At 43.4% G+C, this 27857-nt stretch overlaps 4 protein-coding genes across 4 annotated transcripts in view; 1 reads left to right on the forward strand and 3 right to left on the reverse strand.

Moving 5' to 3' along the window:
- tm4sf5 (transmembrane 4 L six family member 5) overlaps positions 1-27857 on the reverse strand; it is a 252573-nt gene that overhangs the window by 137754 nt on the left and 86962 nt on the right. The window lies entirely within an intron of this gene.
- Positions 7-3778, reverse strand: LOC146969231 (uncharacterized). The gene is made up of 8 exons (XM_085758982.1): positions 3525-3778; positions 3059-3130; positions 2901-2972; positions 2613-2815; positions 2423-2486; positions 1505-1670; positions 1041-1238; positions 7-822 (listed from the first exon to the last, which is right to left on the reverse strand). Exons 1-8 carry the CDS (start codon positions 3540-3542, stop codon positions 683-685), a joined length of 933 nt encoding a protein of 310 aa, XP_085615108.1. The 5' UTR covers positions 3543-3778; the 3' UTR covers positions 7-682.
- man2b2 (mannosidase, alpha, class 2B, member 2) lies at positions 4933-11258 on the reverse strand. Its single transcript, XM_085759491.1, has 19 exons — positions 11018-11258; positions 10738-10884; positions 10392-10497; positions 10141-10313; positions 9910-10025; positions 9339-9516; positions 8931-9129; positions 8616-8806; positions 8365-8530; positions 8076-8212; positions 7377-7654; positions 7085-7279; positions 6755-6998; positions 6232-6342; positions 5924-6116; positions 5631-5777; positions 5414-5529; positions 5190-5307; positions 4933-5098 (listed from the first exon to the last, which is right to left on the reverse strand). The coding sequence occupies exons 1-19, from the start codon at positions 11153-11155 to the stop codon at positions 4995-4997; spliced, it is 3057 nt and encodes a 1018-aa protein (XP_085615617.1). The 5' UTR covers positions 11156-11258; the 3' UTR covers positions 4933-4994.
- Positions 11321-13442, forward strand: smim20 (small integral membrane protein 20). The gene is made up of 3 exons (XM_085759492.1): positions 11321-11530; positions 12255-12311; positions 12956-13442. Exons 1-3 carry the CDS (start codon positions 11422-11424, stop codon positions 12997-12999), a joined length of 210 nt encoding a protein of 69 aa, XP_085615618.1. The 5' UTR covers positions 11321-11421; the 3' UTR covers positions 13000-13442.

Genomic DNA, 27857 nt, shown 5'->3' on the forward strand with positions numbered 1-27857 from the left:
TTCTCTGTAACGTGTTTGTTCTCATGCTGCTTTTTAAAATTTGAAGGAGGGGAAACATTTAACTTCTGCAACTTTGACCCTGATAAATGATTCTGTTTCCAGGATTGAACGCTGAAGTTTTTAAAATGTTATATTTGGCCTGATGAAAACAGAATTCCAGTCTTTGACTGTGTGTTTGTGTGTACGTGTGTGTGTGTGGGAGAGGAAGAGATTGAGATTGAAGGGTTTGGGGAGGTGGCAGGCCAAGGCATTCAGAGGAGAGGTCCTGGGATGTTAAATCTCAGTCATGTGACACATTTCCCAGGGTTATTCTCCAGTGTGTGTGTGTGTGTGTGTGTGTGTGCTGTGTTTTTCTTCACATTTCCAAAACATCTGGTAACATGTGACTACCTTCCAACTGTGGCAAAGATGCAGATGCAGCTCCAACTGGACGGTGCAGCCTTGAAACAAACACATTTGTACAGTGGATAAGTAACATGAGACTCCAGCAGGCCTTTTAGTTCGCACCGGTGATATTAACACTCATCATGAGTCAGACAAAACAATCATGACGCACAACAAAATACCAAAAAAAAATCCTTTGAAAAACGGGTGGGATCTCTCACACTTGATCCCTTTTGCCGTGTCTGTTTTTCCTACATTGCTGAGTCAAAGTGCACACAGGTTTCTCATCTTTATACGCTCACTCCTCTCCAGACGAGTCCACCACCACTGCCGCTCCTGCTGCTGGACCGCCGCTCTGTTCTGACGTCTCTCTGTGTCGCTGTAACTCCAACAGGGACTGAACGTGGAAACGCCTCAGGGGCTTCACCTCCTCCACAACTGAGAAGAGAGAGAAAAAAACGCTTAAATAATCAAAAAGAGGAGCTGATAACTCTAAATTAAACGTAGTAAACGATAGTGGGAGAAGAGGTTGTGTCATGTAGCTAAACAGCACCACCTGCTGGTTCAAATTATACTACATAAAGTAAAAGTAAAAGTTTGAAAACACTGACACCACCTGTTGCTCTGTATGATTTTCAGAGATGATGGGCTGATACCTTTGTCGTAGTGCAGCTCGTCCCGGTTCCCGTACACCACGTACATCTCCAGGAAGTTGAGGAGAGCGCCCGTGACCAGGAATCGTTCGGGGAGGGGAAGACTTTTGATGTAACGCATGTCCAAGGCGAAGGGGTTGGAGGGAGAGGGGACAGTGCACAGACACACCAGCTCACTGACGATGTCCCACACACGAATACCTGCAAAAAGATTTTAAAAAAAGGAGAGAAAAGACTGAAAAACTATTGTTACTCTAGTCAAACATTTGTGGAAATGCAACTAAAGCACCTAGAGCTTTTTTCCACCAGGCTAATCCACAGCAAACAGTGCTCTTCTAAAGAAGGTTAAACCCGGAGCAAAGACATCTGCATCTGATTTAGCTCATGGAAAATGGTGTAATTATTGAATCTGTGCAGTGAAACAATAACTTTGCTCCGCTTTTGGATTCCTCGCATTGTTTCCATACCTCGCGTCTGCCAGTCTGAGATGGACTTGAGTTTCATGGGCGTGTCCTTGACCATCGAATCGGTGCCTCCGATGTTGACCAGGCGCTCGTGATTGGAGCGGATCCAGGCGTAGGGCCGCCCGTACTTGACGTAGCCGGCCAGTAAAAACAGAGTGCAGTTCACCTCCTGTTGAGAGACAAAGTGGAGATCAGTGAGACGGAGACAGTGAGTTAATAATCAAGTCTGAGGGTTTAGAGTTTAAAGGGATAGTTCAACATTTTGGCAAATTCTCCTATTGCCATAATCCCTATAATCATAGGACTAGGTTCATTACCTTTAATTATCGGTGCATGTTGTTTTGAGATCAGCGGGGCAGAGACGTGAGCTGCTCAGTGAACACAATGGTGAATGGTACAGATCCCCTGTCCCTCATCAAACTCATAAAATACACAATCCAACAACTCCAAGCAGCTCATGCCCCACGGATCTCAAAACAACATGCACTGATAATAAAAGGTAATTAAAGCAAAAGTAAGCGATCCGGTCGTTTTGGCCAACTTCTTGTCAGCCGATGGAGTTAGCAGTCCCCGTCCTCGTCCCTCGCATCCCTTGGCTGCACACACAGAGAGGACCGCCCCTTTATGCCATTCTCTCTCCTCATTGGATAAGGGTTGTAGGATACAAGGAAAGTTTTCTCCTCGGCTTACAGCAGAGCAGAGTGACTGACAGACCCGTGTTTCGGACCAAACACTCTATATAAGTGATTGCTGTCGGAAGATATAACTATTTAAGACTTATATTAACACAAATATTCCGTTTACTTATGCTTTAACCTACTGCTATGATGACTACTGTATAGGGATTATGGCAATAGGCTAATCTGCCAAAATGTTGAACTATCCCTTTAAGGGAGAGGAAAACAAATCAAGGGCTCTTACAGGCACTGCTATCTCTCTCTCACTGGGGGATGCTGGGAGAAGATGCTCCTCGCTGCAGGGGTCCCTATGGAAACAGATGGAGCGCAACCAATCAGATCAGATCAGATCAGATCAGATCAATGACTGAAGATTGTTTATTATTAAGTGATGAACCAATTAGATTGATGCTATTACAAGCAGCACCGGTCACCTCGGAGTCTGCGGTTGTGTCTTTGTGCACGCTTGCGGCTCGGGCTCCCGAGGGCCCGCCGGTTCCCCGGGCAGGGGGGAGCTGCTGCGGCTGTCCACGCTGGGGGCGCTGCTGCTGGGGGAGACATCGCTGCTGTTACAGCTGCTGGTGGCCGAGGCGGACGAGGAGGCTCTGGACACCACGAAGCCCGGGGATCGCCAACCCTGCAGGGGACGGAAAAGGGGACAGTGAAGAAAGACACTGGTGTAAAGTTTGTGTTTTGTTTGTTATGTTCCACTAGAAACCCACCAGATCCTCGTTGACGACCGTCAGGAGCAGCTCCTCTTTCCCTCTGAGCCACGGCTGGAAGTATTTAAAGCCCTGCCAGGGGGAAACAACACAAGTCAGCACCAGTCTCTCCTCAGCACAGTGTGTGTGTTTCATCTCCCTCTGCAGTGTGGTCAAACCTGTAATGATCCGAGCAAAGCCAGGTCGCTCAGAAAGTGCTGCAGCTTCCTCTTCTGCTCCCTCTCTCTTTTCTGTTAAAAAAAACACAACAAAACACAATGTTTATCTTCAATAAGCCACACACCCAACGGGCCCTGACCTTAAAAATCCTCCAGCACCTCAGAGGCAGACCTGTGGGCGACGCCACCCCTCCTGCATCCTCCCTAGTCTTAGTATCCTAGCAACGCGTGCAACGCCTCCTCCTCTTCCTCCTCCTCCTAGCATCCTCCTCCACCTCCATCATCCATAACAAAAGACTTCATTCTTCCTATTAAACGATGCAAATGAGGTGCTGTGCATAAACTGAGATTGAACCTTTAAGCTTCTTAAAACGAAATCTGTCTGGTGCGACTTTTACTCGAAATCCCGCTGCTGAAATAAAATTAAAAAAAAAAAAAAAAGCATAATGAGTAAAACAGGACTCACACTGCTGCCGCTGCTCATCTTGATCCAAATGGCAGACAACGTCGTCCTCTCTCCCCCCTGATGATCATGGCGCGGTTCGCTACAGCGTGTCTCCACCTCACAGTCTGCTACTGGAACACCACCTCGTCTCTTCTGCTGCTGCTGCTGCTGCGGCGGTGATGATGCAGAGCCAGGCCGAGGGAGGGCTGCTCCTGCTCGGGTGGTGCCTCTCTGCTTCGGTCCCTGTCGGCTGCACCATGGGCTGGGGGACTGGGGATGGGCGTGTGTGTGTGAGTGTGAGGCCCCTAGCGGCCATGTTGGAAGACTGCATTTACCAGTAAAGCTGTAAATGAGATGATCACAGCCAAAATGTCACTGTGGCATTTTTTGCCCCTTGAGTAGGCGCTATATTGTCTAATATATATATTTTTTATATCCAATATGGGTCTAAAGGAATTAATGAAATGAAATGAAACTACTCTCATCTTTGAATGTTAAGAATTAAACTTACACAGCAGTAAAAATTCAGCTTTCAAACTTTTCCAAACTATTTTTCTGATTTAGAAAATTCATGTTTTCCAGAAAATAACTACAAATTCATGAGTAGGCTACAGGTGTCCTGACCGCTCCCATCCTGGGGTCTCAGTCTGGAGTTGGTCCCCGGGCGCTGCACTGCGGCTGCCCACTGCTCCTCAGGGATGGGTTAAATGCAGAGAAAGAATTTCACTGTACTAGCTGTATATGTGACTAATAAAGTACCTTTACCTTTACCAGTCAACCAGGGGCTGAGTGGAGGTTGACTACCACTGTTTATTCCATTTTATATATTTATTTTCTTTTTCCTGTTCTTTCTTCCTCTTCTGCTTTATCTCTGTTGTTGCTGCCATCTATGTTGGTTTGTTTGTATTAGTTGATCACCTGTTTTTTTTTTTTTTGCAATGTACCCTAACTTGCATTGCACTATTAATTAAAAAAAAAAAAAAGTTATGTTGTCTTGAGTCTTGTCTTTCCAGTAGAAGTTCCATTATTGCACACGGAGAGCAGCCATATCTCCTCTGTATCAACGTCACATCACCGGTAACAAGTCTGGTTTTAAGAGTCTTAAGGAGGAATTTTAAAGCTCTGTAAGGATCGGTTAAATGTGTTGGAGAAATATGACTCCAGGTGCTTTGAGCAGCTTTTCCATCCAATCCATATTTTAATATTACTGGTCCCATTAGATGGAAGTTTACGGCAGAGAGAAGTCAGAAACCAGACAGATGTTTTAACAAGACGAAAAAAATAATCAATTTATTCAGTGAGAGCCAGCGGGGACTCAAAGTGGGAGTGTCCACACCCCAACAACACACGAGTGCCTCTTGACAAATCAAAACAAGGTGCAAAAAACAGCATTAATTAACAGTGTAGCGATCAGACAAATATTAAAAAAAAAAAAAGCACTGTCACATTACATGATTGGCCATCTTCACAGAAGACAAAACACAGTTCAGCCTAAAAGTTCTTAGGAGCAAACTGAACAAAGAAGGTCCGGATCTCTTTGGGTGAGATGGTGACATTGAACGCCTCTTGTCGACATCTCGAACACTTCTCGTTCTCTAAAAGAAGAAAAAAAGACAGATAAAGTGTGTAAGAAGGAAGAAGCGGTCATTAGATGTAGACATGTGAATGTAAAGAGGCTTTTCTCACTCGTCTCGAAGTTTTCTGCAGTCTTCCACTTCCACCTCTGCAGACTGGTGATGTCCCAGGTTCCTGTGAGAGAACGCTCCTCCAGTACCTTTACTTCCCCAATGCCCTGCAGAGCATCCTGCTCATACAGGAAATGACCATTGACGAACAGAAAAAAAAGATAAGTTAACTCTATTTTTGAAAATTAACAATTTTCCTCATGATAAATAAAGCTCTTTATGTACCTTTAAATTTACAGTGACCGGCTTTGAAAGCTCAGGATCTTCACCCTCCTCGAACAGATGCATGATTCTCAACAGGACCCGGTCGTAGTCCGGCTCCGAGCGCACCGAGTCTTTACCTAGAGGCACAACGAACAAACAAAAATACGTTAGAATTTGTATATTCCACGAAGAAAAGACAGGTTTATAAATGTGCCAAGTCTTTTCTCTCCCTGCTCACCTGAGTTTATGTGACCGAGGTGAACGTCATGATTAGCGCTGTAGTTCCACCCGGGGACACTGAGGCTGAGCAGGTGGAGGTTTGGAGGCAGAACCACCGAACGCACCGGGGAACTTCCTCTGGGCTCCTTTTGCAGCCAGGGCTTCTCTTTAAGAGAAGAATGTGAAACACACAGCAGAGAGGCAGTTATTTCTTTAATTCTGACATTTCTTTTTTTTTTTATTGTGATTTTTTTCTTATTGGATACATCAAGAACTTTGTTGATGCAGTTTTTGATGCCGTGCAGCACTCACTAGGTTGGTCTATGGGCATGACGACAGGTCTGTGCTGCAGCTCTATTGCCTCCCTCTGGTAAAGCGCGGAGGTGGCGCCGACGGAGCCCAGCGTCATCCACAGGGTGGGCCGCACCACCGAGCTGTCGTTGAGGGTCAGGTTGTAGCCCAGGTTCCAGGTCAGGTTGTTCCAAAGGCGACGGTGGAGCATGACCTAGAGGAGGAGGAGAAGGAGACAAAAACAAAACAAGACGCAGGATGTTTTTACATGTTTCTGTGTGCGTGAGTGTGGACAGGAAGTGAGCGTGTGTTATGATGGATTTCCGTACCTCCAGTTGTCCGCTGGCCTGGCTGGACACGCCGTGGGCTCTGTCGCTGCTCAGCACCAGTCTGCTGAGCTCGTCCTCTACGTAGGCTGTGCGAACCATGGGGAAGTAGTTCTGCAACACATGTCAACACAGATTAGGAAGAGAATTTCTTTAGGCCTTTAAAAATCAATAGGAAGGTTCACTCATTTTAACTTTTCCCTTTCCCTCTTCCCCTCCCTTTAAGGTCATGTGGGAGAGAAACAGAGAAGACTCACCTACTCTTCCGCACTGTAGTCTGTCTGTTTCTGAATGTAGTTGTCAAGATGTGTGTTATGTGTGTGACTTTATACGGTCTAGCGTTATGTCAATATGTATAAGTGAAAAGTCTTTGTCTTTTGTTTTTATTTTTCTGATCTTGGTACTTCTATGTATTGTGGCCCTAAACGTGGGAACAAGAAAACCAATAAAAATAATTCTAAAAGAAAAAAGAAAAGAAAAAACAAACAGTTTAAGCCGGGGCAACGCCTCACAGGACTGAACTTACTCTTGCTAAAGTGTTATTAATGAACTTCCTGTACGACCTCTTCATCATCTGGTATCCGTTGTCGTCTGTGTACAGGGTCCTGTTGTTCTTCAGAGCGGTGCTGGTCCTGAGGACGACCTCGGTGTTGACCTGCAGCGGCCCCAGGGAGTAGGTCTGCTCCAGCCTGTGGCACCGCACTCTGGTCCCACAGCACTCTGGCACACGGGTGGTGATTGAATAAGCGTAGTCTTTATCGTTTTCCTCTCTAAAAGAAGTTTAATTATTAGTCAACTGGGGCTAAGAAAAAAGAGAAGAAATACATTAATGAATCCAGAGAGTTCTTCCTCCCACCTGTAGAAGTACTGCCGGATCTCAGACACGATCTTCCCGGGGATGATCTCCATCTCCACGGCCTTGTAGCCCCGCACAGCCGAAGCGTTGGTGCTAAAGATGTAGTTATCAGAGATGGGCCCCGCGTTTACGTCTCCATTTGCATGGTATTCCCAGAAATCCTGAGTCGTCCTCACTCTCCTTTTCTCCTCACCACTGAGGATGACAGAGAGGTCAAAGGTCACAGAGTATCTGCTAGGACACTAATATTGATCACACCATAGCTAAACAATGTGAGACTATCACGTCTTACAGATGGGTGATGCTGTGCAGCAGATTGGTGTCCTGGTCGAACATGAGCTTGTAGCATTCATTCAGAACAGGCAGAAGCCTCCTCCCTGTTTTGGCCCAGTCCCGGACGCGGCGTCTCTCGAACTGAACCCCTTTGGCTTTGTAGGTCCAGTTACACTTGGACCTCCCAGCACACGGCTTGTCAGAGAACTTGATCAAGTATTTTCGGTGCTGAAGGCCTCCGAGGTCGACCACCATGAACAGATCATAGGTCACGTTGGACTGTGCTGATTTCTGGGTCTGTAACACACAGAGGCAGAAACAGGTTATATCCAATTTCTGTTTCTGAATTGCAAAAAACTTAGTTCACACAAAACTTAAGACAATAAATGATTTTTTGTCACTACACAACAGATATACAATTGTAAATGTAGTATGACAGACACCTGTTTGCTTAAATGTCAAGAAATTGAATGTGTCAGTTTAGTTTGCATAGAATTTTTTTTTCTTCTACTAATGAAAAATTTTACTAATAAACCACAAAACAATCCACTGCTCAACTCAGTGACTCTACTGTAATGGACTGTTGTATTAGCTTATGGTGGCTAATGTTGGTCAACTTTAAATATTTCTGACTGTATGACCCTTTCATGTTCCACTGTGGCTAAATATTTGAACACTTGTTTTTATCTTTTCAAAAAATGATCATTACTCAAACTACCTGAGCGAGCACAGGCTGTCCATCATCATCAAACACGGCTGCATTGGGGAAGCCGACGGTGACGTTGATGATAGTGGTGATGTTCCAGGCTAACGGGTTGTAAACGATGACGTGTTGCTCCAGCGTTTGATGAACACCTGGTATGAAAGAATTAATTAAATGTTACACTAATGCACTAATTAACATATTTTTATCCATCTATATTAAAAAAAAGAATTTGGGATTTTAGTGCTGTGGTCGTATTAGCAGGCTAAAGGAAGCTGCACAGTCTACTTGGCTTGTAACGCACTTTTCCTGTGATAGCTGAGCATGCTGGGAATGTCCAGATGATGCGGCAGCAGGAAGAGCGCGGCAAGAAGTTCCTCCACTCCCATCATGGCCTGCGTGAGATGCTGCAGGTACATGTCTGCCACCTTGGGAGACTCGGTGCCAGTGATACCATCATGATGCTGCACCTATAAACAGACGGCAGATTTTAACATTGTGTTGTGTAAGAATTTAATTTGTGTCACGACTGTATAGTATACTATGAGATTTGACCTCGGACACAGCCCAGCGAAGCGCTCTCAGTTTGTCCAGGGCCCAGTCTTTAGCCACGGGTCCGTCGGGGAAGCTGATTCGATACCGAGCGAAAAGAGTCTCGGCCGCGTGCAGCTGGGAACTCGCCTGCCGTGCTACTCCTTTCAAAACATTTCTGGAGGCGTAAAATCCTGTCCATGCCTGGTACGGTTCTAGGAAATAAAACACATTAGTCACGGTAGATGCTATCAACAAGAAAACGGTGTTTTTGACTGTGCCTCATTTCCTTCCTTTAATGTAAGCAGGTGAAAAACAGATTCAGAAACAGATTCTCACCAGTGGAATAAGGCAAAAAATCTTCACTCCCTCGACTCTCCCAAACAAGATTTGACTGGTACACGGCTTGGAAGTATTCGCTCAGAGTGGCGTACCGCACCGTCACCCCAAACTCTTTGCTGTTCTGGTTGATGTACTTCATTAAAGGGTCCATGTTGTTGAACTGCACAGATGAGTTGTAGAACTGTTTGTCACAACCCTGAAACACACGGAGCAAACAATTATTTTCCTAAAGACATTTATTATCTGCATATGTGCATATCTCAAAAATCAAAGCCATTCCTCCGGTTCCACCTCCCACGTTACTTCCTGTGCTTGTGGATGTTTCACTGGACCTTGAAGACAATTACTTTACTGGAATTGATCTGAAATAAAATAATCCCAGCTTTTTCCGTTTCCCCCGCTCACCCACGGCCAGAGCACATGGTCGGTCCTGAACCACGCCGCCCTCTGCTTGATGTTCTCCACCATGGTCTGAGCGTAGGCGCGTACGGTCTCCTTGGTCACAGGGAGGCTCATGTTGGGGTAGACTCCATCTTTAGGTGGGTTCGGGAACAAGGCAACTCCGTTCCAGTAGAAACCAGAGCTGAGAACAAAATAGTTTTGATGAATATTTGCAGTTTTTCTTCTCATATTTTTCTATGAGTAAGTAAACTTTATTTCTATTGCACTTTTCGCAGAAGGAGTTTACAAAGTGCTTCACAGTAAAATCTGAAAAGTGCACAATACATGGTATAAAACAAAGACACACAGTTAAAAACATAAAACAAGTTGTCGTAAAAACCCACACAAGTATGAGTATTGTCGTAATAACACACATGTTTCCAATAATCTTAATGTTTTATCAGTAATTTGCATACTTCTCAAGTCGGCCTGTGGGATTTGGGCTTTGGTAAAGTCAAAATAATGTCCTAGTGGCAGACACAAACACTGGGAAAACAGCAGACACAGAAATACAAATAGTGTGAACATGATCTACCTGTTTGAGAACGGCAGGTGGGATGGAGTGCAGTAACTAAACTGGTCCATAGTGTGAGTGAAGATCTCCTGCTTCTCCTTTAGGGATGGAGAACCTCTCCATACAAACTGTAGGTTCTGCAAAAAAGAAGAAGAAAAAAAGATAAACGTCAAGAGTTAAGTTAAGAGTATAAATTGCAAAACTGAAAAAATTCTGATTCCCTCTTTTTTTTTTTGACCAAGGCATCTGTACCTTGTTTTTCTGCATGGTGTCTTTGAGATCATAGTCAATGCGTGAGATGAGGTGCGCGTTGAAACCCGCCAAGGCAAACAGGACTGGCGTGGTGGCGGAGGCTCCAAATGGATCCACGTGCCAGGAGAACTGAGGACGGACCCCGAACGTCTCGTAGAGAAAACCGTGTCCCTCTGCAACAGCAAGGAGTTACAGTGTGTGTGTGGTCACTGGAATTGGAGATAACAGCAAAAGGAAATGTGTGGTACTACCTGTCATTTGCAGTATTTCATCATCTAGATCAGTCACAGCCTCGTCGTGCATCACTTGGCCCCCGAGGATGAACTCCAGTCTGCCTTCTTTTACAAGCTGTCGCACCTGGGAAACCAACCAAACCATAGTTATTTACCATGCACAAAAGCAGGGATTCAATTTGGAAATATACATCTCATAAGAACAGCCACTGAAACAGGATATCTGAGTCCCTGCTGCTTGTTTTCGAAATTTACTGCAGGAGTATCGCCTTAAAAATGTGGCTTGTAGCCTGTCTTGAGACTGTCAGAGTCTTGTGTTATTTATGTCAGTGCTGAGTGGTGACTCATCGTCACACATCCTTACTTGTTTTTTATGGGTGTTTGTGGCCACGGTGTCCCACCAGAGTCTGAAGAACTCCTGCTCCACAGCGATGAACCTACGATCTTTAGCCTTTGACAGCTCCTCAGTCACAGTGGTGTACACATTGGCTGCATAGGCATGCATACTCTCCTATAGAAAAATACACAAGTTATACAGAAAATACACACATATAACTACATTATATGAGTAAAAGTGGTTTAATAAAATGGAAACAGTTGAACATCAGGCTGTATTATAAAAGGTTAAAGACAGTGAGACCTACCTGAATAGTGTACACCCAGCCAACATCCATGTGACTGTGAGGGATTACAAACGTCTGAATTGGCTCGTTTTCACTTTTCGTGTTTCCATAGGAGCAGCAGTAACAACAAATAAACAAAATACAGGCGAATAAACCCATATTTTGTTGTTTTATCGGTAAAAAGGAAGAAGCTGATGAAGAAGAAGCAGTGGCTAACTTCTAAAACTCTTCTTCCTTGTTATTGTTGTGCTGCAGCATGTGACACTGACGAGGCTAATATATTCACTACGGAAGCCCACGCAGACCAAACCGGTTATACAAAAAAACGCGCTAGTGTGACCTTCTTTACCCCGGAAACAGTCACTGTAAACACAGCGCACGTCGCTTGGAGGTTAAATCGTATCCTCCAATGTAATATAAAAAAAATGTCTAAAAACTTGAGAATTGCGTTAGTTTTCGGGGGATTTGTCACGGCGGTGGCTGCTGCATTTTACCCCATATTTTTCTACCCGCTAACGCATAAAAACGAGTACAGTAAGTGGCTTTTAGCTTTTATTCACTCTCAGTTAACGTTACACAACAACAGTGTTCGGTCTTTTATGTAATTTAATATGTTGATACGTATGAAGAGTTTAGCTTCATATTTGCTAAATAACAAACGTCCTGCGTGTGGTCAAACATATGCTAAGCTAATGTTTTTAGCCAGCAGACGTTAGCTAATATGTTGTTATACATTGGCACATTTCTTTAAAAAAAAAGTCAAATAACATCTGCTTTTTAGCACTTTTAAATGTGGAATCTCTATGAACTTTGGGTTTTATGTCCTCTCCAAAACCTTAAACACACATCCTCTCAAGAATAAGGAGTACATTTACATAAACTTTTATGCTAAATGTGGCTAATGCTGAAAGAGTTTCCTTTTCCATTTTCCACAAAACGATAAACATGAAGCTAAACCTAAGACAAAGACAGGACGGTGCCAGGAAAATACATTAAGCTAAATAGTTGTAGTTTCTAGTTGCGTATTATATGTCCAGCCAGCTCTGGCCTGCACGGATGGAAACTAGCTGCAGTCAGGACATACAGTAAAAAAAACCTGTGGATGAACTTCCTCTAGTGTTACTGACAGTGCAGGCAAAGGAGGACAATAAAGACTGATAATAACCAGCTGCTGTGTGGAAAGTTGTTTATGATTTTGGCCACAGAAGTATCCCACTAAATGCACTGTGCTGTTTCTCTCTCCCTCTCTCTTTGCCAGGACAAATACAAAAGATGAACCGGGCAGGAATCAACCAGGAGGATGTTCAACCTGTGGGTAAGAAGAGCTCCTCCTGTAGTAGTACATTTGAACAGGGGACGGTTTTGGCACTGCTTTGTATTTATGTTATATTTGGTGTATTTATTCACAACGGTCCAGTCCTTGTGACAGGTATTTTATTATTTGACAAGAGTTACATAAACAGACATGTTGCTAAATAAACATTGAGTGTGCTTGGTTTCTTTTTCAAATCACTTTCATCCAACTCTTGTAACTGGTCAGTAAGCAGAAGACTTTCTGACTGACTCATATAAATATCAGTTTACCTAACTTACAATTTATAAGATGTCTTATGCATATGTTTATCGTACACAAATGGTCCTATTCCATACACTCCTACTCCCAGAAAAAAAAAAAAGTTAGATTTTCTTTCTTAGTAGGAAAAATGTAATCACATTTTATAACTTTAAGATCCAGAAAAAAAATTTAAATTCAAAATTTACAGAACTCTGTAAACACTGTCACTTGATGTCTTTTAAGTTCACTGTTAAATTGATCAACATTTCACTTAACTATACATTTACATGAGAAAAATGGCCTCAACTTTCTGCACAATCCAAAGCCTCATCAGTTCTTGTTCTCCTGTCATCCTTTTCTCCCTGACATTGTTTATTTTTATTTCTTTTTTTTTTCCTCCATAGGTGTGAAGATATGGTCTGATCCCTTCAAGACGAATGACAAATGAAGACCTGTGGCAGACGACCGTCACTGATTCCAGACGCTGAACGGGTGTTTTCGATGAGTGCTTGGTGTGCGCGTGAGTGAATGAATGACTTCCTGAATGTGTTTAACTGTGGTTGCTGAGTGATTCTTTATCCTATGAATAAAGTGTAAAATTTTAAAACCTTAAAAACAGTATATATTTTTGGTGTACTGGGTAATACATTATAATGTGACAGTAAAAGACAACCACTCATGTGCTTTCTACCCAGCCACATGTCATGATTTGACCACAAGGGGGCACCCTTACCCCGCCTGTTAATGCACAGAGCGCCTTGGACTGTGTATTGTTTTGTTTATGCATCTTGGATATTTTGGAAAAACTCTTGTATTTCCAAAAGCCTTGCTCCGGTATGCAGCCTGTAGGAAATTATAATAAAATACAGTGGTTTGTTTACCCACCCCATTCACAAGAATCTCTTTTGACATTTTATTTTGATTTAGTTGATGCGAGAGTCATAAAAACGGTTCAGCAGATGAGGGACAATGTCCAGTAATGTGCAGCATCATCTTCCAGGATGGAAACAGTAGAGACAGAGTTATTCCAGGACACATCGCTCTGAATTATCTTTTCCTTGTCACAGACACAGGGTTTAACTGTTGCTTGACTGTGTAAATGCCACGTGACTCTCGCTGTGCTGTGCTGGAGCTGCCCATAGGCTGGAAAGGATGGGGCAAAGCTCCATGGTCGTCTTGTTCAAAATCCTACTCGATGTGATCCAGACTCCCTTTACGAGTCCTCGGGTGCTGTAAAAGCAGAGAATTCCAAAACTACCATTTTTTTCCCTGTACTTTTGTGGTTTCCTGACATTGACCAGCATCCCCTTTCAGAGTTTGGTCCATCAAAGTCCTTTTGGAGGAAAGATAGATTAAGAAAGAGCTAAAGCATGTGTTTATGGTCCTTCAGAGATGGTGCATTTTTAAAGTTGCCCTTAAATCTTTCACGGTCCTCGATGTAGCCTGTACTTTCGGACTTTAAGAACCATTCGTGAGGCCCGCTGCCAGCGAAACCGACTGCACGGGCCAGCAACGGCCACTCTCCTTCTCAACCCCCCAATCAACAAGCCCCATTGTTTATGAGAGGTTGTTATTGTTGGGCTGCATTCAGAAACAAGAGAAAACTCAAGAGCTCGGCTGTGCAGAGGCGTCCAAACTAAAGAGAGCAAGGGGTGAGGGGGTGGTTAGGGAAAAACGAAAAGCAGAAATTCCTCTCATTCCCCACTGGTGTTTTCCAGATTCCTCAAGCGACAGCTCCTCGGCTGTGTGAGTGAAGTAAGCAACCAGAGGGGAAATTGAGGCGAACGGCGAGAGGAAGAGAACCACATTCTTGAGGGGACGCGTCACCTACACACAGAATAGAAAGACACTCAATCTCTGTTACTTTGCCTGGCAAAGTATGTAACAGGTTGTGCAGCATGGCTTGCAGCTTTTTTTGTCTTGCCTTCCCATGAATCAGTGCTGGAATCGCCGTGACACCCCATGTCGGACTCACTAGTGCACTTTCTCCTTCTGTCTGCCTGTCTCCTCCTAAGCAGGCCTCATGTCTCCACTCTGCCTTTATACTTCTGTGTTGTCTACTTGTCTTTATGCGGCCCCTTATGTCCCATTCAGCTGAATAGATAGAGACCCGTCACTATAAAACATTCAATAGGGTCACAGCAACATGAACTCAACAATGTCGCCTCTGCAGCACTTTTACTATCCGACCATTAACCCATCACACAAATCTCCTGCAGCCATTGATTTTTTTCTTCTTTCTTTTTTTTTGGAGAGTCGGTGGCACTTCGTCGCTCTGAGCAGTTTATCCGGCGTGTGTTCAAGACCAGAAAGATAATTGGCCGAGGTTTCTAACTAACTGCCATGGGAACAAGGGTTGACAGACAGGCCACGGGGTTGGAGAAACAGCAGAGCGCGTTCGGGGAAAAAAAAAAAGGGGGGCGGGATGGCAATGTAAAATACGAGCAAAGGCCTTGTGCGTGCTGTTTCAAGTGTGTGGAAAATAGAGGCAGAAAATAACAAGTTAACAAAAAAACAAGAAGTTTGGAGAGCTCCGAAGAGCCTCTTGATAACACACTCAGTAATGGGAAGCAGAGAAGTGTGGTATTGATTTACAGCAGAAAGCAGCATTTCTCTTTGTTGTTGTTTAGTGTTAGTACACAGTTAATGGGGAGCATGCTCCCAACAAATAGAGGAGGACATCCCGCATTAATGTCCACATTACAGGCATGAGCAAATACAAAACAGAAAAACATCCAGATGGCTTGATTATGTAACAGATCGACAAAGGAAGACATATATATCTGTCAAAACAAGGAAGAGCAATGGTTGTTTATACATAATCTATTAATGGAGAAAATAATCAGTAATTGCAGCCATAATTAAGCCAGTAAGAAACAAACAAAAGAAAATATGTTTTATGAAATTGTTGTACAGATAAGAAGCGGAGTTGCTGCATCATCTTTGTGGATAAACACAATTAAATCTTCTGCCAGTTCAGTAAATGCATTTGCAACCCATTAATAGTGTAATTAAGTCATTTCCCTGTAAAAACATGGCACTGATATTACCCAAAGTGCAACTCAGCTTGTACAACAACAGATCTAATTGTGTTATGCTAGTAATGTAACGTAGCCTTGGGCTGCTAGTTTGAAACAGAAATAAGGAGTGTCTTTTATACAGCTTGACTTCACATTTGCAATAGTAGAGTGTGATCCAAGGATGTGTTTCCCTTTAAGGCCATTAATGGATGCCTCAAAGCTTAATGTCCAACTGTATTTTTTATCATTTCCTCGCAATACATGTACACGGGATGTAAAATACATTAGACTCCACTGACTGCATTTACAGTACACGGCATGCAGACCACTAAAGCAATGACTCTTTTACTTAAGACGTCATTAAAACAAAAAAAAAGAGAACAATTGGAGATTATCATTGGAAAACAAATTGTGCACACGCACACGAGCAAACACACACAGACACACACACACACAGTTGGTTTTCTCCCATAAAACAAGCAAGAGTCTACATTTCCCATCTCAAATACACTGCTTAGCCTTGTAAAACAATGTACCAGAGCGCTGTCCACATTCTTGGGTCAGCAGGCGCACGGCTGTGGAAACAGATAGTGTAAGTCTGAAGCAGTGTCTAGGAAAGAAAGAAAGAAAGAAAAAAAAAAGCACCGGCCAGGCTCGCAGCAGGCAGGCGAGGCAAGCTGCCCCAGTGACAGTGTGGTCTGGAGGGAGCTAGTGTTACACTCAGTGCGTGCGTTGAGTGTGTGTGTGTGCACATGTGTCATTCAGGAAAGAAAGCAAAGAGGTTCAGTTAAGAGGAGCCCAGTATCCCCGAGAGACTAAACTGTGGTCGTGGAACTTACTGGAACTCCGCACATCGTGTGTGTGCTTTTGTATTCCGTTCATATTTGCCCCCGAGCGGTACCACAAATAGATAATTATGGTTTGTTTTAGGTTGCATCGCCCCCTTTGCCCAGTCGTGAAGGCATCGCAGTTCATCTGCAGTGGCTGTGTTTTTAGGTTTACAGTTGTAGCCGTGGGCCAATGGTAAAGGGCAGATGATGCAATAATGGTTTGTCTATTAGTTTGTGCAAAATAGAGTCGTAGAGGAACTTCCAGCCGTAAACAGCATGTGTAGTAATTTGGCCACACTGCAAAGCATGTGTGAAAAACACGTACAAGCCTCTGCCTTTTATTATAAACATTCAATTTTGTAAAAAAAAAAAAAAGAGAGAGAAGAGAAAAGAAAAAAATGTGTTTACATTAGTATCTTTCGGTTTAAGACATTTCTCCTGTTCTTTGTTTAGATTAGCATTGTTAGCATGTTACGTTTTCAATCTGTCAATCCCTACAGCTACTGTACGGAGTGCCATGAGGGCCAAATTTCATTTTTGGCTTCAAAAAATGAACGTCATTCCCAGTAGCTTTAGCTAAACATTATGTTCAGTGCTAATTGTGGCTAATTTGGTGACCATGGTAGCCTAAACGTTACACCTGCTAAACAGCGGCATGTTAGCGCTGTCATGCTAGCTTCTAACTTCAAAGCGCTGGTGAACCACAAGGTCTGCAGGCTCTTAGTCCTCAGCTGAGATCACTTGGCAAGTGCGCTGAATCACAGAGGACAAATGGAAAAGATGGATGATGGGAGGACTCTGCATTGCTGCTTGGTCATGTGTACTAACTAGTGTACTTTCGCTGTGCGAGCCACTTGTGTTATCTTTTAAAGTGCTGTTTTTTTGGCAGCAACGAACCGACCTCCATGGGCTGAAAGTTTCAAGGCTGTTGCACTTCTGACCCAAACAGCTGCAGTGTGAGAAAGTCGATTGCCAAGGTGATAGAGAAAAGCTTGATTTTCGTCGTGTTTTTTTTAAAAATCACTTTTGTACAGATGTACACGATAAACAGTAAGCAGATACACAAAATACTGCACACAAATAATAAAAATTAAAGTAACAACACATGTTTTTACTGTTTTCACAGCTAAATCCAATGGAGGCTTCTTTCTCCATGGCTCTTCAGGCAGCCAGTGCATGTGGTTAAGCAACACCTCTGGGTAAGATGAGTAGGAAACTGTTAAAATGAGCCAAAGTCCTGTCTCTTGGCTCCTGTCCACATATGGATCTGTAGAGGAAATGTTAAGCAATTAGTTGGAGTTTAAGGTTGGAAAAAAGCTATTATTTCCTCCATCATTTCTTTTTTCAAAGGAGAGGAAAATCTTTGTTATGGACAGACCTCATCATGCAGACCATCTTTTCCTCTTTTAACGTGTTGTCCCATGTTCCACTGATTCTATGGAACCAAGAAATTTATAAAAGCCACAACTGCATTTAACTCTGAACCGTTTGATTAACAGACAAACCGCATGCACGCACGCACGCACGCACATGCACATGCGCCGACTGAAATATTATTGTCACCCGTCCTAAACACACACCATTACAGCACCGCCGTCTGAGCTTGTGCGAGCCCTCCGGCCGTCAGTCACGTTATATGGCAGGTTTCCGTTTTACAGTCCCATTATAATCTTAAAAATTTCTTATGCACTAAAGCGGCGGGGGGACTGTTGATTTAGGCAGGGCTACTGACGGAGAGGGCCAGAGCTGTAGGCAATCATGCTGCTCTTCCAAAACCTCTCAGAAAAGCTAAGAAAAGAGGGGCGCGGAAAGTGAGGGAGAGTGATTTATAAGGCACCTTAATACTTGACACGTTCATTCGTGAAAATAAGTCTGCGCACCATCAAAGCTGCTTTTTTTTTATACCCAATGGGCCCGTTTTCATTCATATTTCCTGGCATGGCGCTGCACTCCCCCCCTCCTGTTCAATCTGAGGGATTTCATCAAAAATAAACAGTTTAACCCCAAGACGGCGTTTAAAAATGATATCGTAGTGAACAATACAGAAGGTATGCAGTTTCATGGAGCTGCATGTAATGCAATAAAGATTGATAAAAATGTGTAATATTATGATCTAATGTGACATACGGTCTTGTTTTAGTTGGACCCTGCGTGCTGGTGGACTGGAATGATTCACACTGTTGAAAATACTCACAATGCCCCGCTATTTTAATGCTGCAACATGAACTGTATCCTGTTATTAGTGGTTTACACACACACACACACACACAGTAAATTGATTCAGTAAGTCAAGCCTGTATCCTATGGTAGGCTACGTTATAGCAGCAGCAGCAGCAGCAGCAGCAGCAGCTGTGCTGAATTGAATTGTTCTAATAGATATTCAGCATCGGCAGTGTGGTGGTGTGTATTTTTATTCCAGTGTAAATGGCGTGTGGGTGAGCAGGACACACACTCTCCCTCTGTGTTACCTCGTGGGCTTTCATTAAGGCCTTGCGGATGACAACAGAATATATGACTTGGCTCGGGACAGGAATTCTGGGAAAGTCATGGAATTTTGGACGCCTTGACGGAACACAGGCTGTCCGCTCTTGGCCCGATCCCCACCAAGGAGGAGGAGGAAGACGAGGAATCCTGTTGCAGTGTGTGTGTGTGTGTGTTTGTGTGTCCTTGTGTGTGTGTGTGTGTGTGTGTGGTGGTGGTGGGCCTTAAGGACATCCTTGGGGAGCTGACCCAGAACAATGACAGGTTTACAGCTCAGCACCAGGCAAGGCAGGCGAAGCTCGCATGTGGCTAGTATCAAACAGAGAGCAGGATCTCTCTCTCTGAGCACTAGAGCAGATTTGACCCAACGTGATTGTCCTGATTATGACTAAGGCTGGTAATCTGTGTTTTTTGTCTAGGCCCGGGAATCTTGCTATATCTGCTCAATGCATTTACATTACTCACATAGTCGGAAAAAAAAGAAAATCTTTGAGGCTCTTGAGCAGAAAATCCACAAGGAATCACTCAGTCTCTTGTCTTTTTGGAACAACTGTCTTTTGGGATTTTTTACTAATGAGTAACATTCAAAATTGTTTCAAGAAGTCCTTTGGAATATCTCATGACAAACTGATATTTTCACATTATTACTTACAGATCTGGAGACCGGGGACAACTTTATGACACAAAAATGCTTGAACCTGACTGATGTGAGACTTAACTGTCTAAAGACTTGGCCTCATCGCAGAGCCTCAGGATTTCACTTCGTAAAATCCGGGAATCATCAGAGTTACTTATCTGTCAGGAACTGAGAGTTAAAGTATCAAATGGTTTGTTTCATGGTTCCCACTTAACCTTTAGGTTTTTTGATGAAACTCAAGATTGGTATGGACATACCGGTATTCATCAGGACTTTAGACATAACTTTAGGTTGTCACTGTTCAAAGACCTGAGACTTGTCTTGGACTTGAAACAAATGACTTGGACTTGACCTTCAGGGCCTGAGACTTATTGTGACTCATAAAGAGGCTCAACAGAGACTCATCTCAAAGTCCGACACTTGACTTGCTCTTAAGGTCTTGAGACATGACCTTTGAGATGAGATAGAATTTGTACTCGACTTTAGTAGCTTTAGGCCTGACTTTGACCTGACTTGTCTTGTCTCAAATAACTTGTGACTTGACTAAACGTTGTTCTTAGTCTTGACCTTGAGCAAAAGACAGAGTTTTGATTGAAGACTACATGAAGATCACAAAACTTCAAAGGTTTTCATTAGTCCCTAAAGACTTGAAGGCTAGACTTCTCTCACAAAACTTCCGACTTCCGACTTTGGCTAGGCTCGGGTAACTTGAGACTTGTCTTAAGACTAAGCACTTGATTGAAGACTCTCTATTACAAGACCTTAAACTTGATTTGAACTTGACTCTGACTCAAATGACTTGTGAGTCACTATTACAAAATAAGAGACTTTGAGTAAACTTCCTCTGAGAGATTCACTCGTGAGTTGATGACTTGGTCTTGAGACTTGCTGATACAAGAGACTTGATATTGACCTATACCTAAGTTAATAACCTTGACAATAAGGATTTGAGACTTGACCTGTCTTGGTTTGTTACAGGCCTTCCTTTTTCACTTGTGACCTGACTTGGACTTGTTCTTAATGACTTGAGACTTACGTTGAACTTGCCCTCAGAAGACTCAAAAACAGCTTGTCAGGTTTTCACAACATCTAAACCACTGTGGACAGGGCCATAAATTTTTTACTTAAGATTGTGGAAATGGCCGTATTGTATCCCTTTCAATAGCTTTAAAAACCTTGGAAAGTTTTTTTTTTTCTCGTCTTTCCACAACTGCTGAAGAACTTCATTATTTCCTACATTTGTTCGACTCGGCTGTACGTGCAACGGAGGGTCAAAAATAAACCATGGTCATGTCATGTGCATAACCCTAAACCTAACCGCAGGATTAAATAGCACCCATATGCACTGATGTCAGTAGGAAATTTGCAAAAACGATTGAATTGCATGCAGAACCCTCTTCCTCATATTCTATCCAAAGGCTATACTTGTGCTATTTAATGCCGTTTACAAAAGAAAAGCCACCCCGAGATGAAAGCCGGAGCATATCCCACCTGAGCTACAAATGATCTCTCCCTTTGGGCAATGAGCTTACTTTGTGGTCTCCCTTTTCCCTGCTCCCTGCTCTCCCCGTTCATCCATCCCCTCCTTTCCTGCTCCATTCGGCGAGGAAGAGAACAAACCACATGTTTCAGGGAGGAATCCTGAACAGGCAGCATCCCAGACCAAAGTACCTCCAGCTCTCCTGCCCCCCTGGCATCACTTAGCTCTACCCTGTCATTAAGGACAGGGTTGGATGATTTGTGTTGGAACGCAGCCCTTTGTTCAAGTAGGATGGGTGCAGAGGGAGGGAGGGAGGGAGGGAGGGAGGGAGGGGTGCGTAGAGGAGTGATGTCATCTCAGGTCGACTCTGGAAGGGGGCCGGGACCTGTGGTGGCAGGAACAGTGTTGCCTTTGGGTTTCGGTTGCAGGAACAGACAGATGGAGATGGAATGAAGTGAAATATGATGAACACAATTGTGTGTAATTTTGGTATGTGTGTTTGCAGTGTGTCTGGGTGAGTAAATATGTGTCTTTTTTTTTTTGTTTCGTACTGTGGGCATGCAAGCGGGTGCTCGAAACTTAACAGTGTGTGTGTGTGTGTGTATGCGTTTGTGGGGGTTTGTGTGCAAAGGCATGTGGTTGGAAAAGTATAGGCTGTTTTATGTTGCGTTCGCTCTTTGTTTCAGTGTTTCTTTAGTGGGTGGATGGTTGAATGAATCATTTGGACAGAGGCTGAGGTATCAGAAAGAGTGGTTTGGCTTGGGGGGGGGGGGGGTGAGGAGTGGAGAAGGGAGGGGAGGGGGAAGGAAAACCAACTTGTACTTGTGGCTTCTGGATTCCTGATGCACACTACTGCACAGTGCTGTCTGGCTCCCTTGTGCTACCTACAGTACACAGTGTGAAACATATCACACACACCACAGAGAGCGAGGCCTGAAACCTATTATCCAGAGTGTCTCTGATCTACTACATCTGTGTGGACTTTAATTTAAAGCATAATTCAAATTTATTGTAATGTATGTTTTATTATGGCAGTGAAGATAACATTGTACTAATCAAGTTAATCCACAAACACCATATGGGAATCTAACTTTCACTAAACCTAAACTGTTGTCATTGCAGGTGTGATGGAGTGCCACCTGAATTATTGGTGCATCCATTATAGTGTTGGACCTCATGCAACATGATTGGCTTATGTTTTATTCTAGCAGCAATAATAACATTGTACCGATAAGTTCATTATTAAAATCCAACTATACAAGAAATCTAAGTTTGACTAAACCTAAACTATTGTCACTGCAGGTGTGATGGGGCCTTTAGGTGCCACCTGAATTATTGGTGCATCCATTATAGTGGTGGACCTCATGCAACATGATTGGCTTATGTTTTATTCTAGCAGTAATAATAATATTGTACCAATCAAGTTCATTACTAAAAACTAACCATACAGGAAATCTAACTTTGACTAAACCTAAACTAGCCTTTAGGTGCCACCTGAATTTTTGGTGCATCCATTGTGGTCTTGGACTTGCCTCCTGCGACATGATTGGCCCAAAGTTTAGGGCTTGGACTTGACTTGGAATTTGTATTTGGGATTCATAGCTAACAACTTACCTGTAACTTATAAAATATACAGTCATTTTGGTCAACAGTCGCCAAACGACCCACCCCCAAAATAAATCTGTGGGGTTACAAGATGATAAGTAGGGTAGTATATTAGAAGATATCTTATTAACAGTTAATTTGTAGTCTTTTTCTAATATTTGCCCCCAACTTCTCAAATCTTTTGGACAACTCATAGACATATTGTTTTGTTTTCAAGGTCACAAGCTTGAAAAGTTGGAAACCTTAATTCAGACCAGTATGAAGTAAGACATAAATATAGAAATATGTTGCCTTAAGTTGTCAGGATGAGTTGTGGTTTGTTACATAACGTTGTTTTTTTTGTCTACAGTTATTGTTCCTGCCGGTACGAGCTGAAAAGCGTGTGATTACCACATAAAGATGACGCATCTTTTGACTCGCCGCCATCTTTTCGAGCGAGCAATCAGATAAATAAACCATAAATGGACCACAGACAATTTAACATGATGGCCGGATTGATGGATCTTTAACGGCTTTGAGATGAAATCCCCCCCTTCCCACCCCGCGCTGTCCTCGCTCTGACGTACAGGAGGCTTTTATCCACTTTTCAGTGTCAATCACATCAATAGATTAAATTTTACACGGAATTTTGAGTGGAGGACTTAAACTTTTATGCAGTTCCTGAGAGCCAGCGGTTTCTATACGCACACTTCACATATTAACACTTTCATTTCAAATGTAAACTGCTAAGGAAATCGACTTGCCGTGCACTCCCGATGTTATTTCACATATTTATTGCAACTTTTTATTATCTCTGCCTCCAATAATATTTAGATGGAAGGGGACTGATAGGAGCAGAGTTCCAATAACAGAGATTAAGTGCTCCGGGGGTGATTGTGCAGCATTTTGAGGAGAGAGGCGTCTGCCTAAGTAAACTCAGCCCAACACTGAGGAATTGCGCTCTGGAACGTGGTGGTGTAACCGGAGCACGGGTTTAGCTCAAGGGAACTGGGCTCAGTTTTCCAAAAGCCTCTATCTCCCGCGATATGTAGTGTGATTTGAGGCGAGGCTTGTGTGTTTGTGCGTGCATTGTGTGTGTGTGTGTGTGCGTGTGTAACAGGGGAAGTAGATGGAGGGCTTACAGAACGGCTAAGTCAGGAAAACAAGTCTCAGGAAACCCTATACCTCACTCTGGCACCGACACAGACGTTCTTTCTTTCTCTTCCTCTGTCTCACTCTTTCTTTCTGTCTCTCTGTCTCTCTCTCTCAGCATTGCCTGTCTTGCTGCACCTCTCTCGCCCGAGCCTGTAGTGGAGAGAAAAAGAAAAAAAAAAGAAGCAACCAGAGCAACAACAAAACTAAAGCAACACTTGACACTCGGTGCTGTTGAGATAACAGCGATGACCTTGTTGAGATTTCAAACCTCATGTCGAGCATATCTCTTCTTTCCTTTTTCCACTGTGATTTATTTCGTAGCTGGTGCTTGGGTCTTTTTTTTTTAAAGCATATTTATATATTTTTTATTTTGAATAGGAGAACAGTCATCAAGGCTCAAGCTCAATCAATAATAGAAAGTACAATGAACTCTGCTGTTCCCAGTACAGTATACGTATATATATATATATAGACTTAAGCTGCTTTACCATTATTGTTTTCCCAAACCTATACACAGTGGGATAATTCAGGTAAAGGTTTGTCTGGACCTTTTATCTGAGTTTGATTCTGCAGCACCTACACAACTTTGCATCCATGATAATCAAACAGTTGACCTTGACAGGTCACCATTGGCAACAGAGTCTAAACTCAAGGTCACCTTGAGCTCCATTACCAGGAACCTATGTGAATTTTGACTGCATGGTTAAGGGACTGAGCTACCTCCCCAAAAAGTTCCTGGTTGAGGTTGGAGTTGGTACTTTTCAAGGGTTCAGGAACTTTTGGGGATGCATTGTTTCTTGTTTCATTTCCGATTGGTCAAGTAGACTGTTTTGTTTTGATCCAATACTGTTTCCTCATCGTAGTTTGAGATGGTGTAACCTACAACAGATGGACCTGCGACAAGGTGCAAGCCTTGCTCAGTATTTATGTGGAAGATGATGTCCAGCGAGAATTTCGGGAAAAAAAGGCCTACTTCATCGGATTAATTTGCATAATCCTTCTGGGTTTTCAGGCCGTGGTGCAAAGGCAGGCGACAATGAGCCAAAGGAAGCTTTTAGTTCTGAAAGAAAAGCACTGTAACACACCTTTTTCTAGGTCTTTCATCTGTATCACACAGTTTCCATTTGTCACTTTTGAAGGGAATATGGTGAACTTGTTAGCAAAGTAGTTGCTCATTCTACACATAGTTATGGAGCGACATCATTATTCACCCAGAGTCGTCTTTCTGGCCACCTGTCAAGTGCGAGTCCAATATCCACTCTCTTTCAGCCTTGTTTAATCCTCACTGACTCCTGAGGGAACCATCCAGCTCTTTAGCTGCTAATTGCTATCTTCAGCTAATCGCTAACTGCATTTGCAGTAAGAGGAAACCCAAATTGTGAAGCTGTGATTTAGAAAGTGTATGCTTGTCTTACACATGAATCATTTAAAAATCAGAATTCATCTTTTTTGGGGAGGGATAATAGCAGAGGTCTTTAAGTATCGCATGTTAACGAATTTGTCTGGAAATTTTGAATTATGCAAAAACACATCTGCTTATTCATACCATAATATTTCCAGGTGTGCATCCACTCCAGCAGTCTGAGCCTTCTTCGTCCGTCAGGTTCCTCTTTCTCGTTTCATCGAACATGGAATCAGAACAAACTCGGTGCTTGTGTCCCACGCACCGGGATGCGAGGAGACCTGCAGGACTTGCAAATTCATCCGCAATTTGCAAGCGCCGATCATCCATAAAACATGACACTACCGAAATTTGCAATGCATGTGCGCGCAGCAGCGCTCGTCTTTGTGTAACAGTATACAGTCCTCCATAAGCCCGCGGGGTGTTAGCCCACCTGACGACCCCTTGCATGCTCAGCTTGTATAAAATGTTTATATAATAAAGATGCATGTCCCTTGTGTTTGTCTTACTTATGTTCCTCTGATATCTTTATGTTTTACTCTTTTTCCACTCTTTCAGCACCTCTCTCCTATTTCTCTATTTTCTTTTCTCACGTCTTTCGCTCCCTGAACTCCCATCAGTTCAATTACAGGGTGCTTTGTATGGCGTCAAACCACTAATGTATATCACTGTTTTTCTCTTTGTCTCTAACCTGAACCCTCTCTGCCTCTCGAGCACACACACACACACACACACTTATACACACACTTCTCCTGCCTGCTCTCCCTTATCTTATCCCTTTTCCACTATCCCTAAAGCCCTTGTCTCTCTATGTCACCCCCTGTTCCTTTCTCAAAAACACTTTCCACTACTTTTCCACTCCTTCTCTTCCTCTTCTCCTGCCCCCCTCCTCCTCTTTCCCTTTGCTGCGCCTCCTGCAACAAACACACCTACGTACAGTGTAGCCAAGTCGTCCCATTTCCCTTTTCCCCATTTGTTTTAACCATCTTTTTTTTCCCTTCCCCAATCGTTTCTCTCCAGACACCTCATTCTCTCTCTCTCTGTCCTCCTCCATCTATCATTATCAGCCTCTGTTTCCGTGTCCCTCTCAGTCTCCACCTTATCAGCTTGTCCTCTCTCTGCTCTCCCCCGCAGTTCTTCCCTCTCTCCCACTCTCCTCTTGTCTCGCTCTGTCTCCCCCCTCCCTCCCTGTTTCCAGCTCTCTGTGTCCTCGATGTGTCTGAGGGGGCAGCGAGTGGTCAGGCCTGCCTGCAGGCATCAACAGCACAGGGCCACTGCCTTGGGCTCGGTGTGTGTGTGTATGTGTATGTGTAAGTGTGTATGTGTAAGTGTGTGTATGTGCGTGCAAGGCTGATTGGCACGGTGCCCAGAAGCACCTCCTGTGATGAAACTCACTCCTTTTCTTCTTAGCAGTCTGGACTGATGCCCAGACTGACCCTCGCACACACATACACACACACACACACACACACACACACACAGATACCCTGACTGGCACACAGCTGTGTGAGGCATTATTAATACACACAGATACATATTGAAAAGACAGTCTATGTACCCTGTTTGTATTTAGACGTGTTGTTTCCCCCATAGACGTACATTGCGTCTACATTGTATAGGCCTATATCTGAGGGTTTCCTTGGCAGCCGCTATGTGTGTGTGTATGCAACACACAATGGCCCTGACTTCCACTTACTCCCACTCGACAAATTGATGTGTATATTATTCAGTTTAACATGTTTGCATTAGATTAAATCATACACACACACAAAAATGGGTCTCTTTTACAATAAAGGAAAATTCCACTCTGACAATAAATAACAACCATGTGTGAAGCTCAGTGGTCTCCAGGTGCTACTTTCTGATAAAATAACCTGATTCACTTTTTTTTATTTTTTTTTTAACTCTTTCGCAGTATGTTGTCTTGAAAGCTTTTGGCTCAAAATGCACCAGTAGGCCTCATAATGGTTAACTAAATGAGGAACTATGCAAGATTTTTACTTTGGAGTTACTGTCATGGTTAGAAGACTTGTAGGGGGAGAATGGCGGCTCTCTGCCTTCCACCAATAGCGTCTCTTGGTTGAAATACCAACCTTGCAAGATCAGCGCCTCAGACCCGGTGTCCCAGCTCTAGTCTTGGCAACACAAACACTCCCCGTAATCCATAATCTCTTGGTTATGATGGATAATACTGCACAGATATACACATCGTAAAACGTATATGATATATAACGTTAACCATCGCTCCATGGATTGCCTTCTCCTCGGCTTCACTGAAAACAAATGCGCAGGGCTGGGATGGCGGGAAGGGAGGAGGGTTAGCAAAACAGCGAAAAAGCGACCAGACTTGCATAGTTCCCCTTTAAAGTTAAATATCTTATCACTATTTCCCGGAATGCCTTTAGAAAGCTGTGGGCAGAAGCTAAAGATTCAAAATTTCCTATTGGATTCTACATTGGATTTTGTTAAACTGAGGTTTCTGTGTGTAAAACGTGTATGTGCTTCTTTCTCTGACTACTGATGTGATGATTGTTATTATGTTGTGGATTAAGTATTTTTATTGTCACACTTGTCGCGCCTCCTTTTACAAGTTTCCATGAGTTGCCGCACAAGTTTACCCGAGTAAGGAAAACGAATTTGATTGGTCGTTATCGGGCGGGCGGGATGTTCAATGTTTGGGGCGAGACCGAGCTCGGTGTGTGTGTGTGTGTGTGTGT

The sequence above is a fragment of the Trachurus japonicus genome, chromosome 18 (genome assembly GCF_045865225.1).
Source record: "Trachurus japonicus isolate A0001 chromosome 18, Traja_1.0".
Classification (NCBI taxonomy): Eukaryota; Metazoa; Chordata; class Actinopteri; order Carangiformes; family Carangidae; genus Trachurus; species Trachurus japonicus.

What these genes read in the sequence shown, in the direction of transcription:
- LOC146969231 (XM_085758982.1), bottom strand. An exon ending in AGAGAGAGATAGCAGTGCCT is followed by an intron (nt 1,671 to 2,422) that starts GTAAGAGCCCTT and finishes GTCTCTCAACAG; the next exon opens with GAGGTGAACTGCACTCTGTT. An exon ending in CGAGCTGCACTACGACAAAG is followed by an intron (nt 823 to 1,040) that starts GTATCAGCCCAT and finishes CTCTCTTCTCAG; the next exon opens with TTGTGGAGGAGGTGAAGCCC.
- man2b2 (XM_085759491.1), bottom strand. Translation starts at nt 11,155, where the DNA reads ATGGGTTTATTCGCCTGTATTTTGTTTATTTGTTGTTACTGCTGCTCC. An exon ending in ACACCATGCAGAAAAACAAG is followed by an intron (nt 10,026 to 10,140) that starts GTACAGATGCCT and finishes TCTTTTTTGCAG; the next exon opens with AACCTACAGTTTGTATGGAG. An exon ending in ATCCGGCAGTACTTCTACAG is followed by an intron (nt 6,999 to 7,084) that starts GTGGGAGGAAGA and finishes AACTTCTTTTAG; the next exon opens with AGAGGAAAACGATAAAGACT.
- smim20 (XM_085759492.1), top strand. Translation starts at nt 11,422, where the DNA reads ATGTCTAAAAACTTGAGAATTGCGTTAGTTTTCGGGGGATTTGTCACG. An exon ending in AACGCATAAAAACGAGTACA is followed by an intron (nt 11,531 to 12,254) that starts GTAAGTGGCTTT and finishes TCTCTTTGCCAG; the next exon opens with GACAAATACAAAAGATGAAC. An exon ending in GGAGGATGTTCAACCTGTGG is followed by an intron (nt 12,312 to 12,955) that starts GTAAGAAGAGCT and finishes TTTCCTCCATAG; the next exon opens with GTGTGAAGATATGGTCTGAT.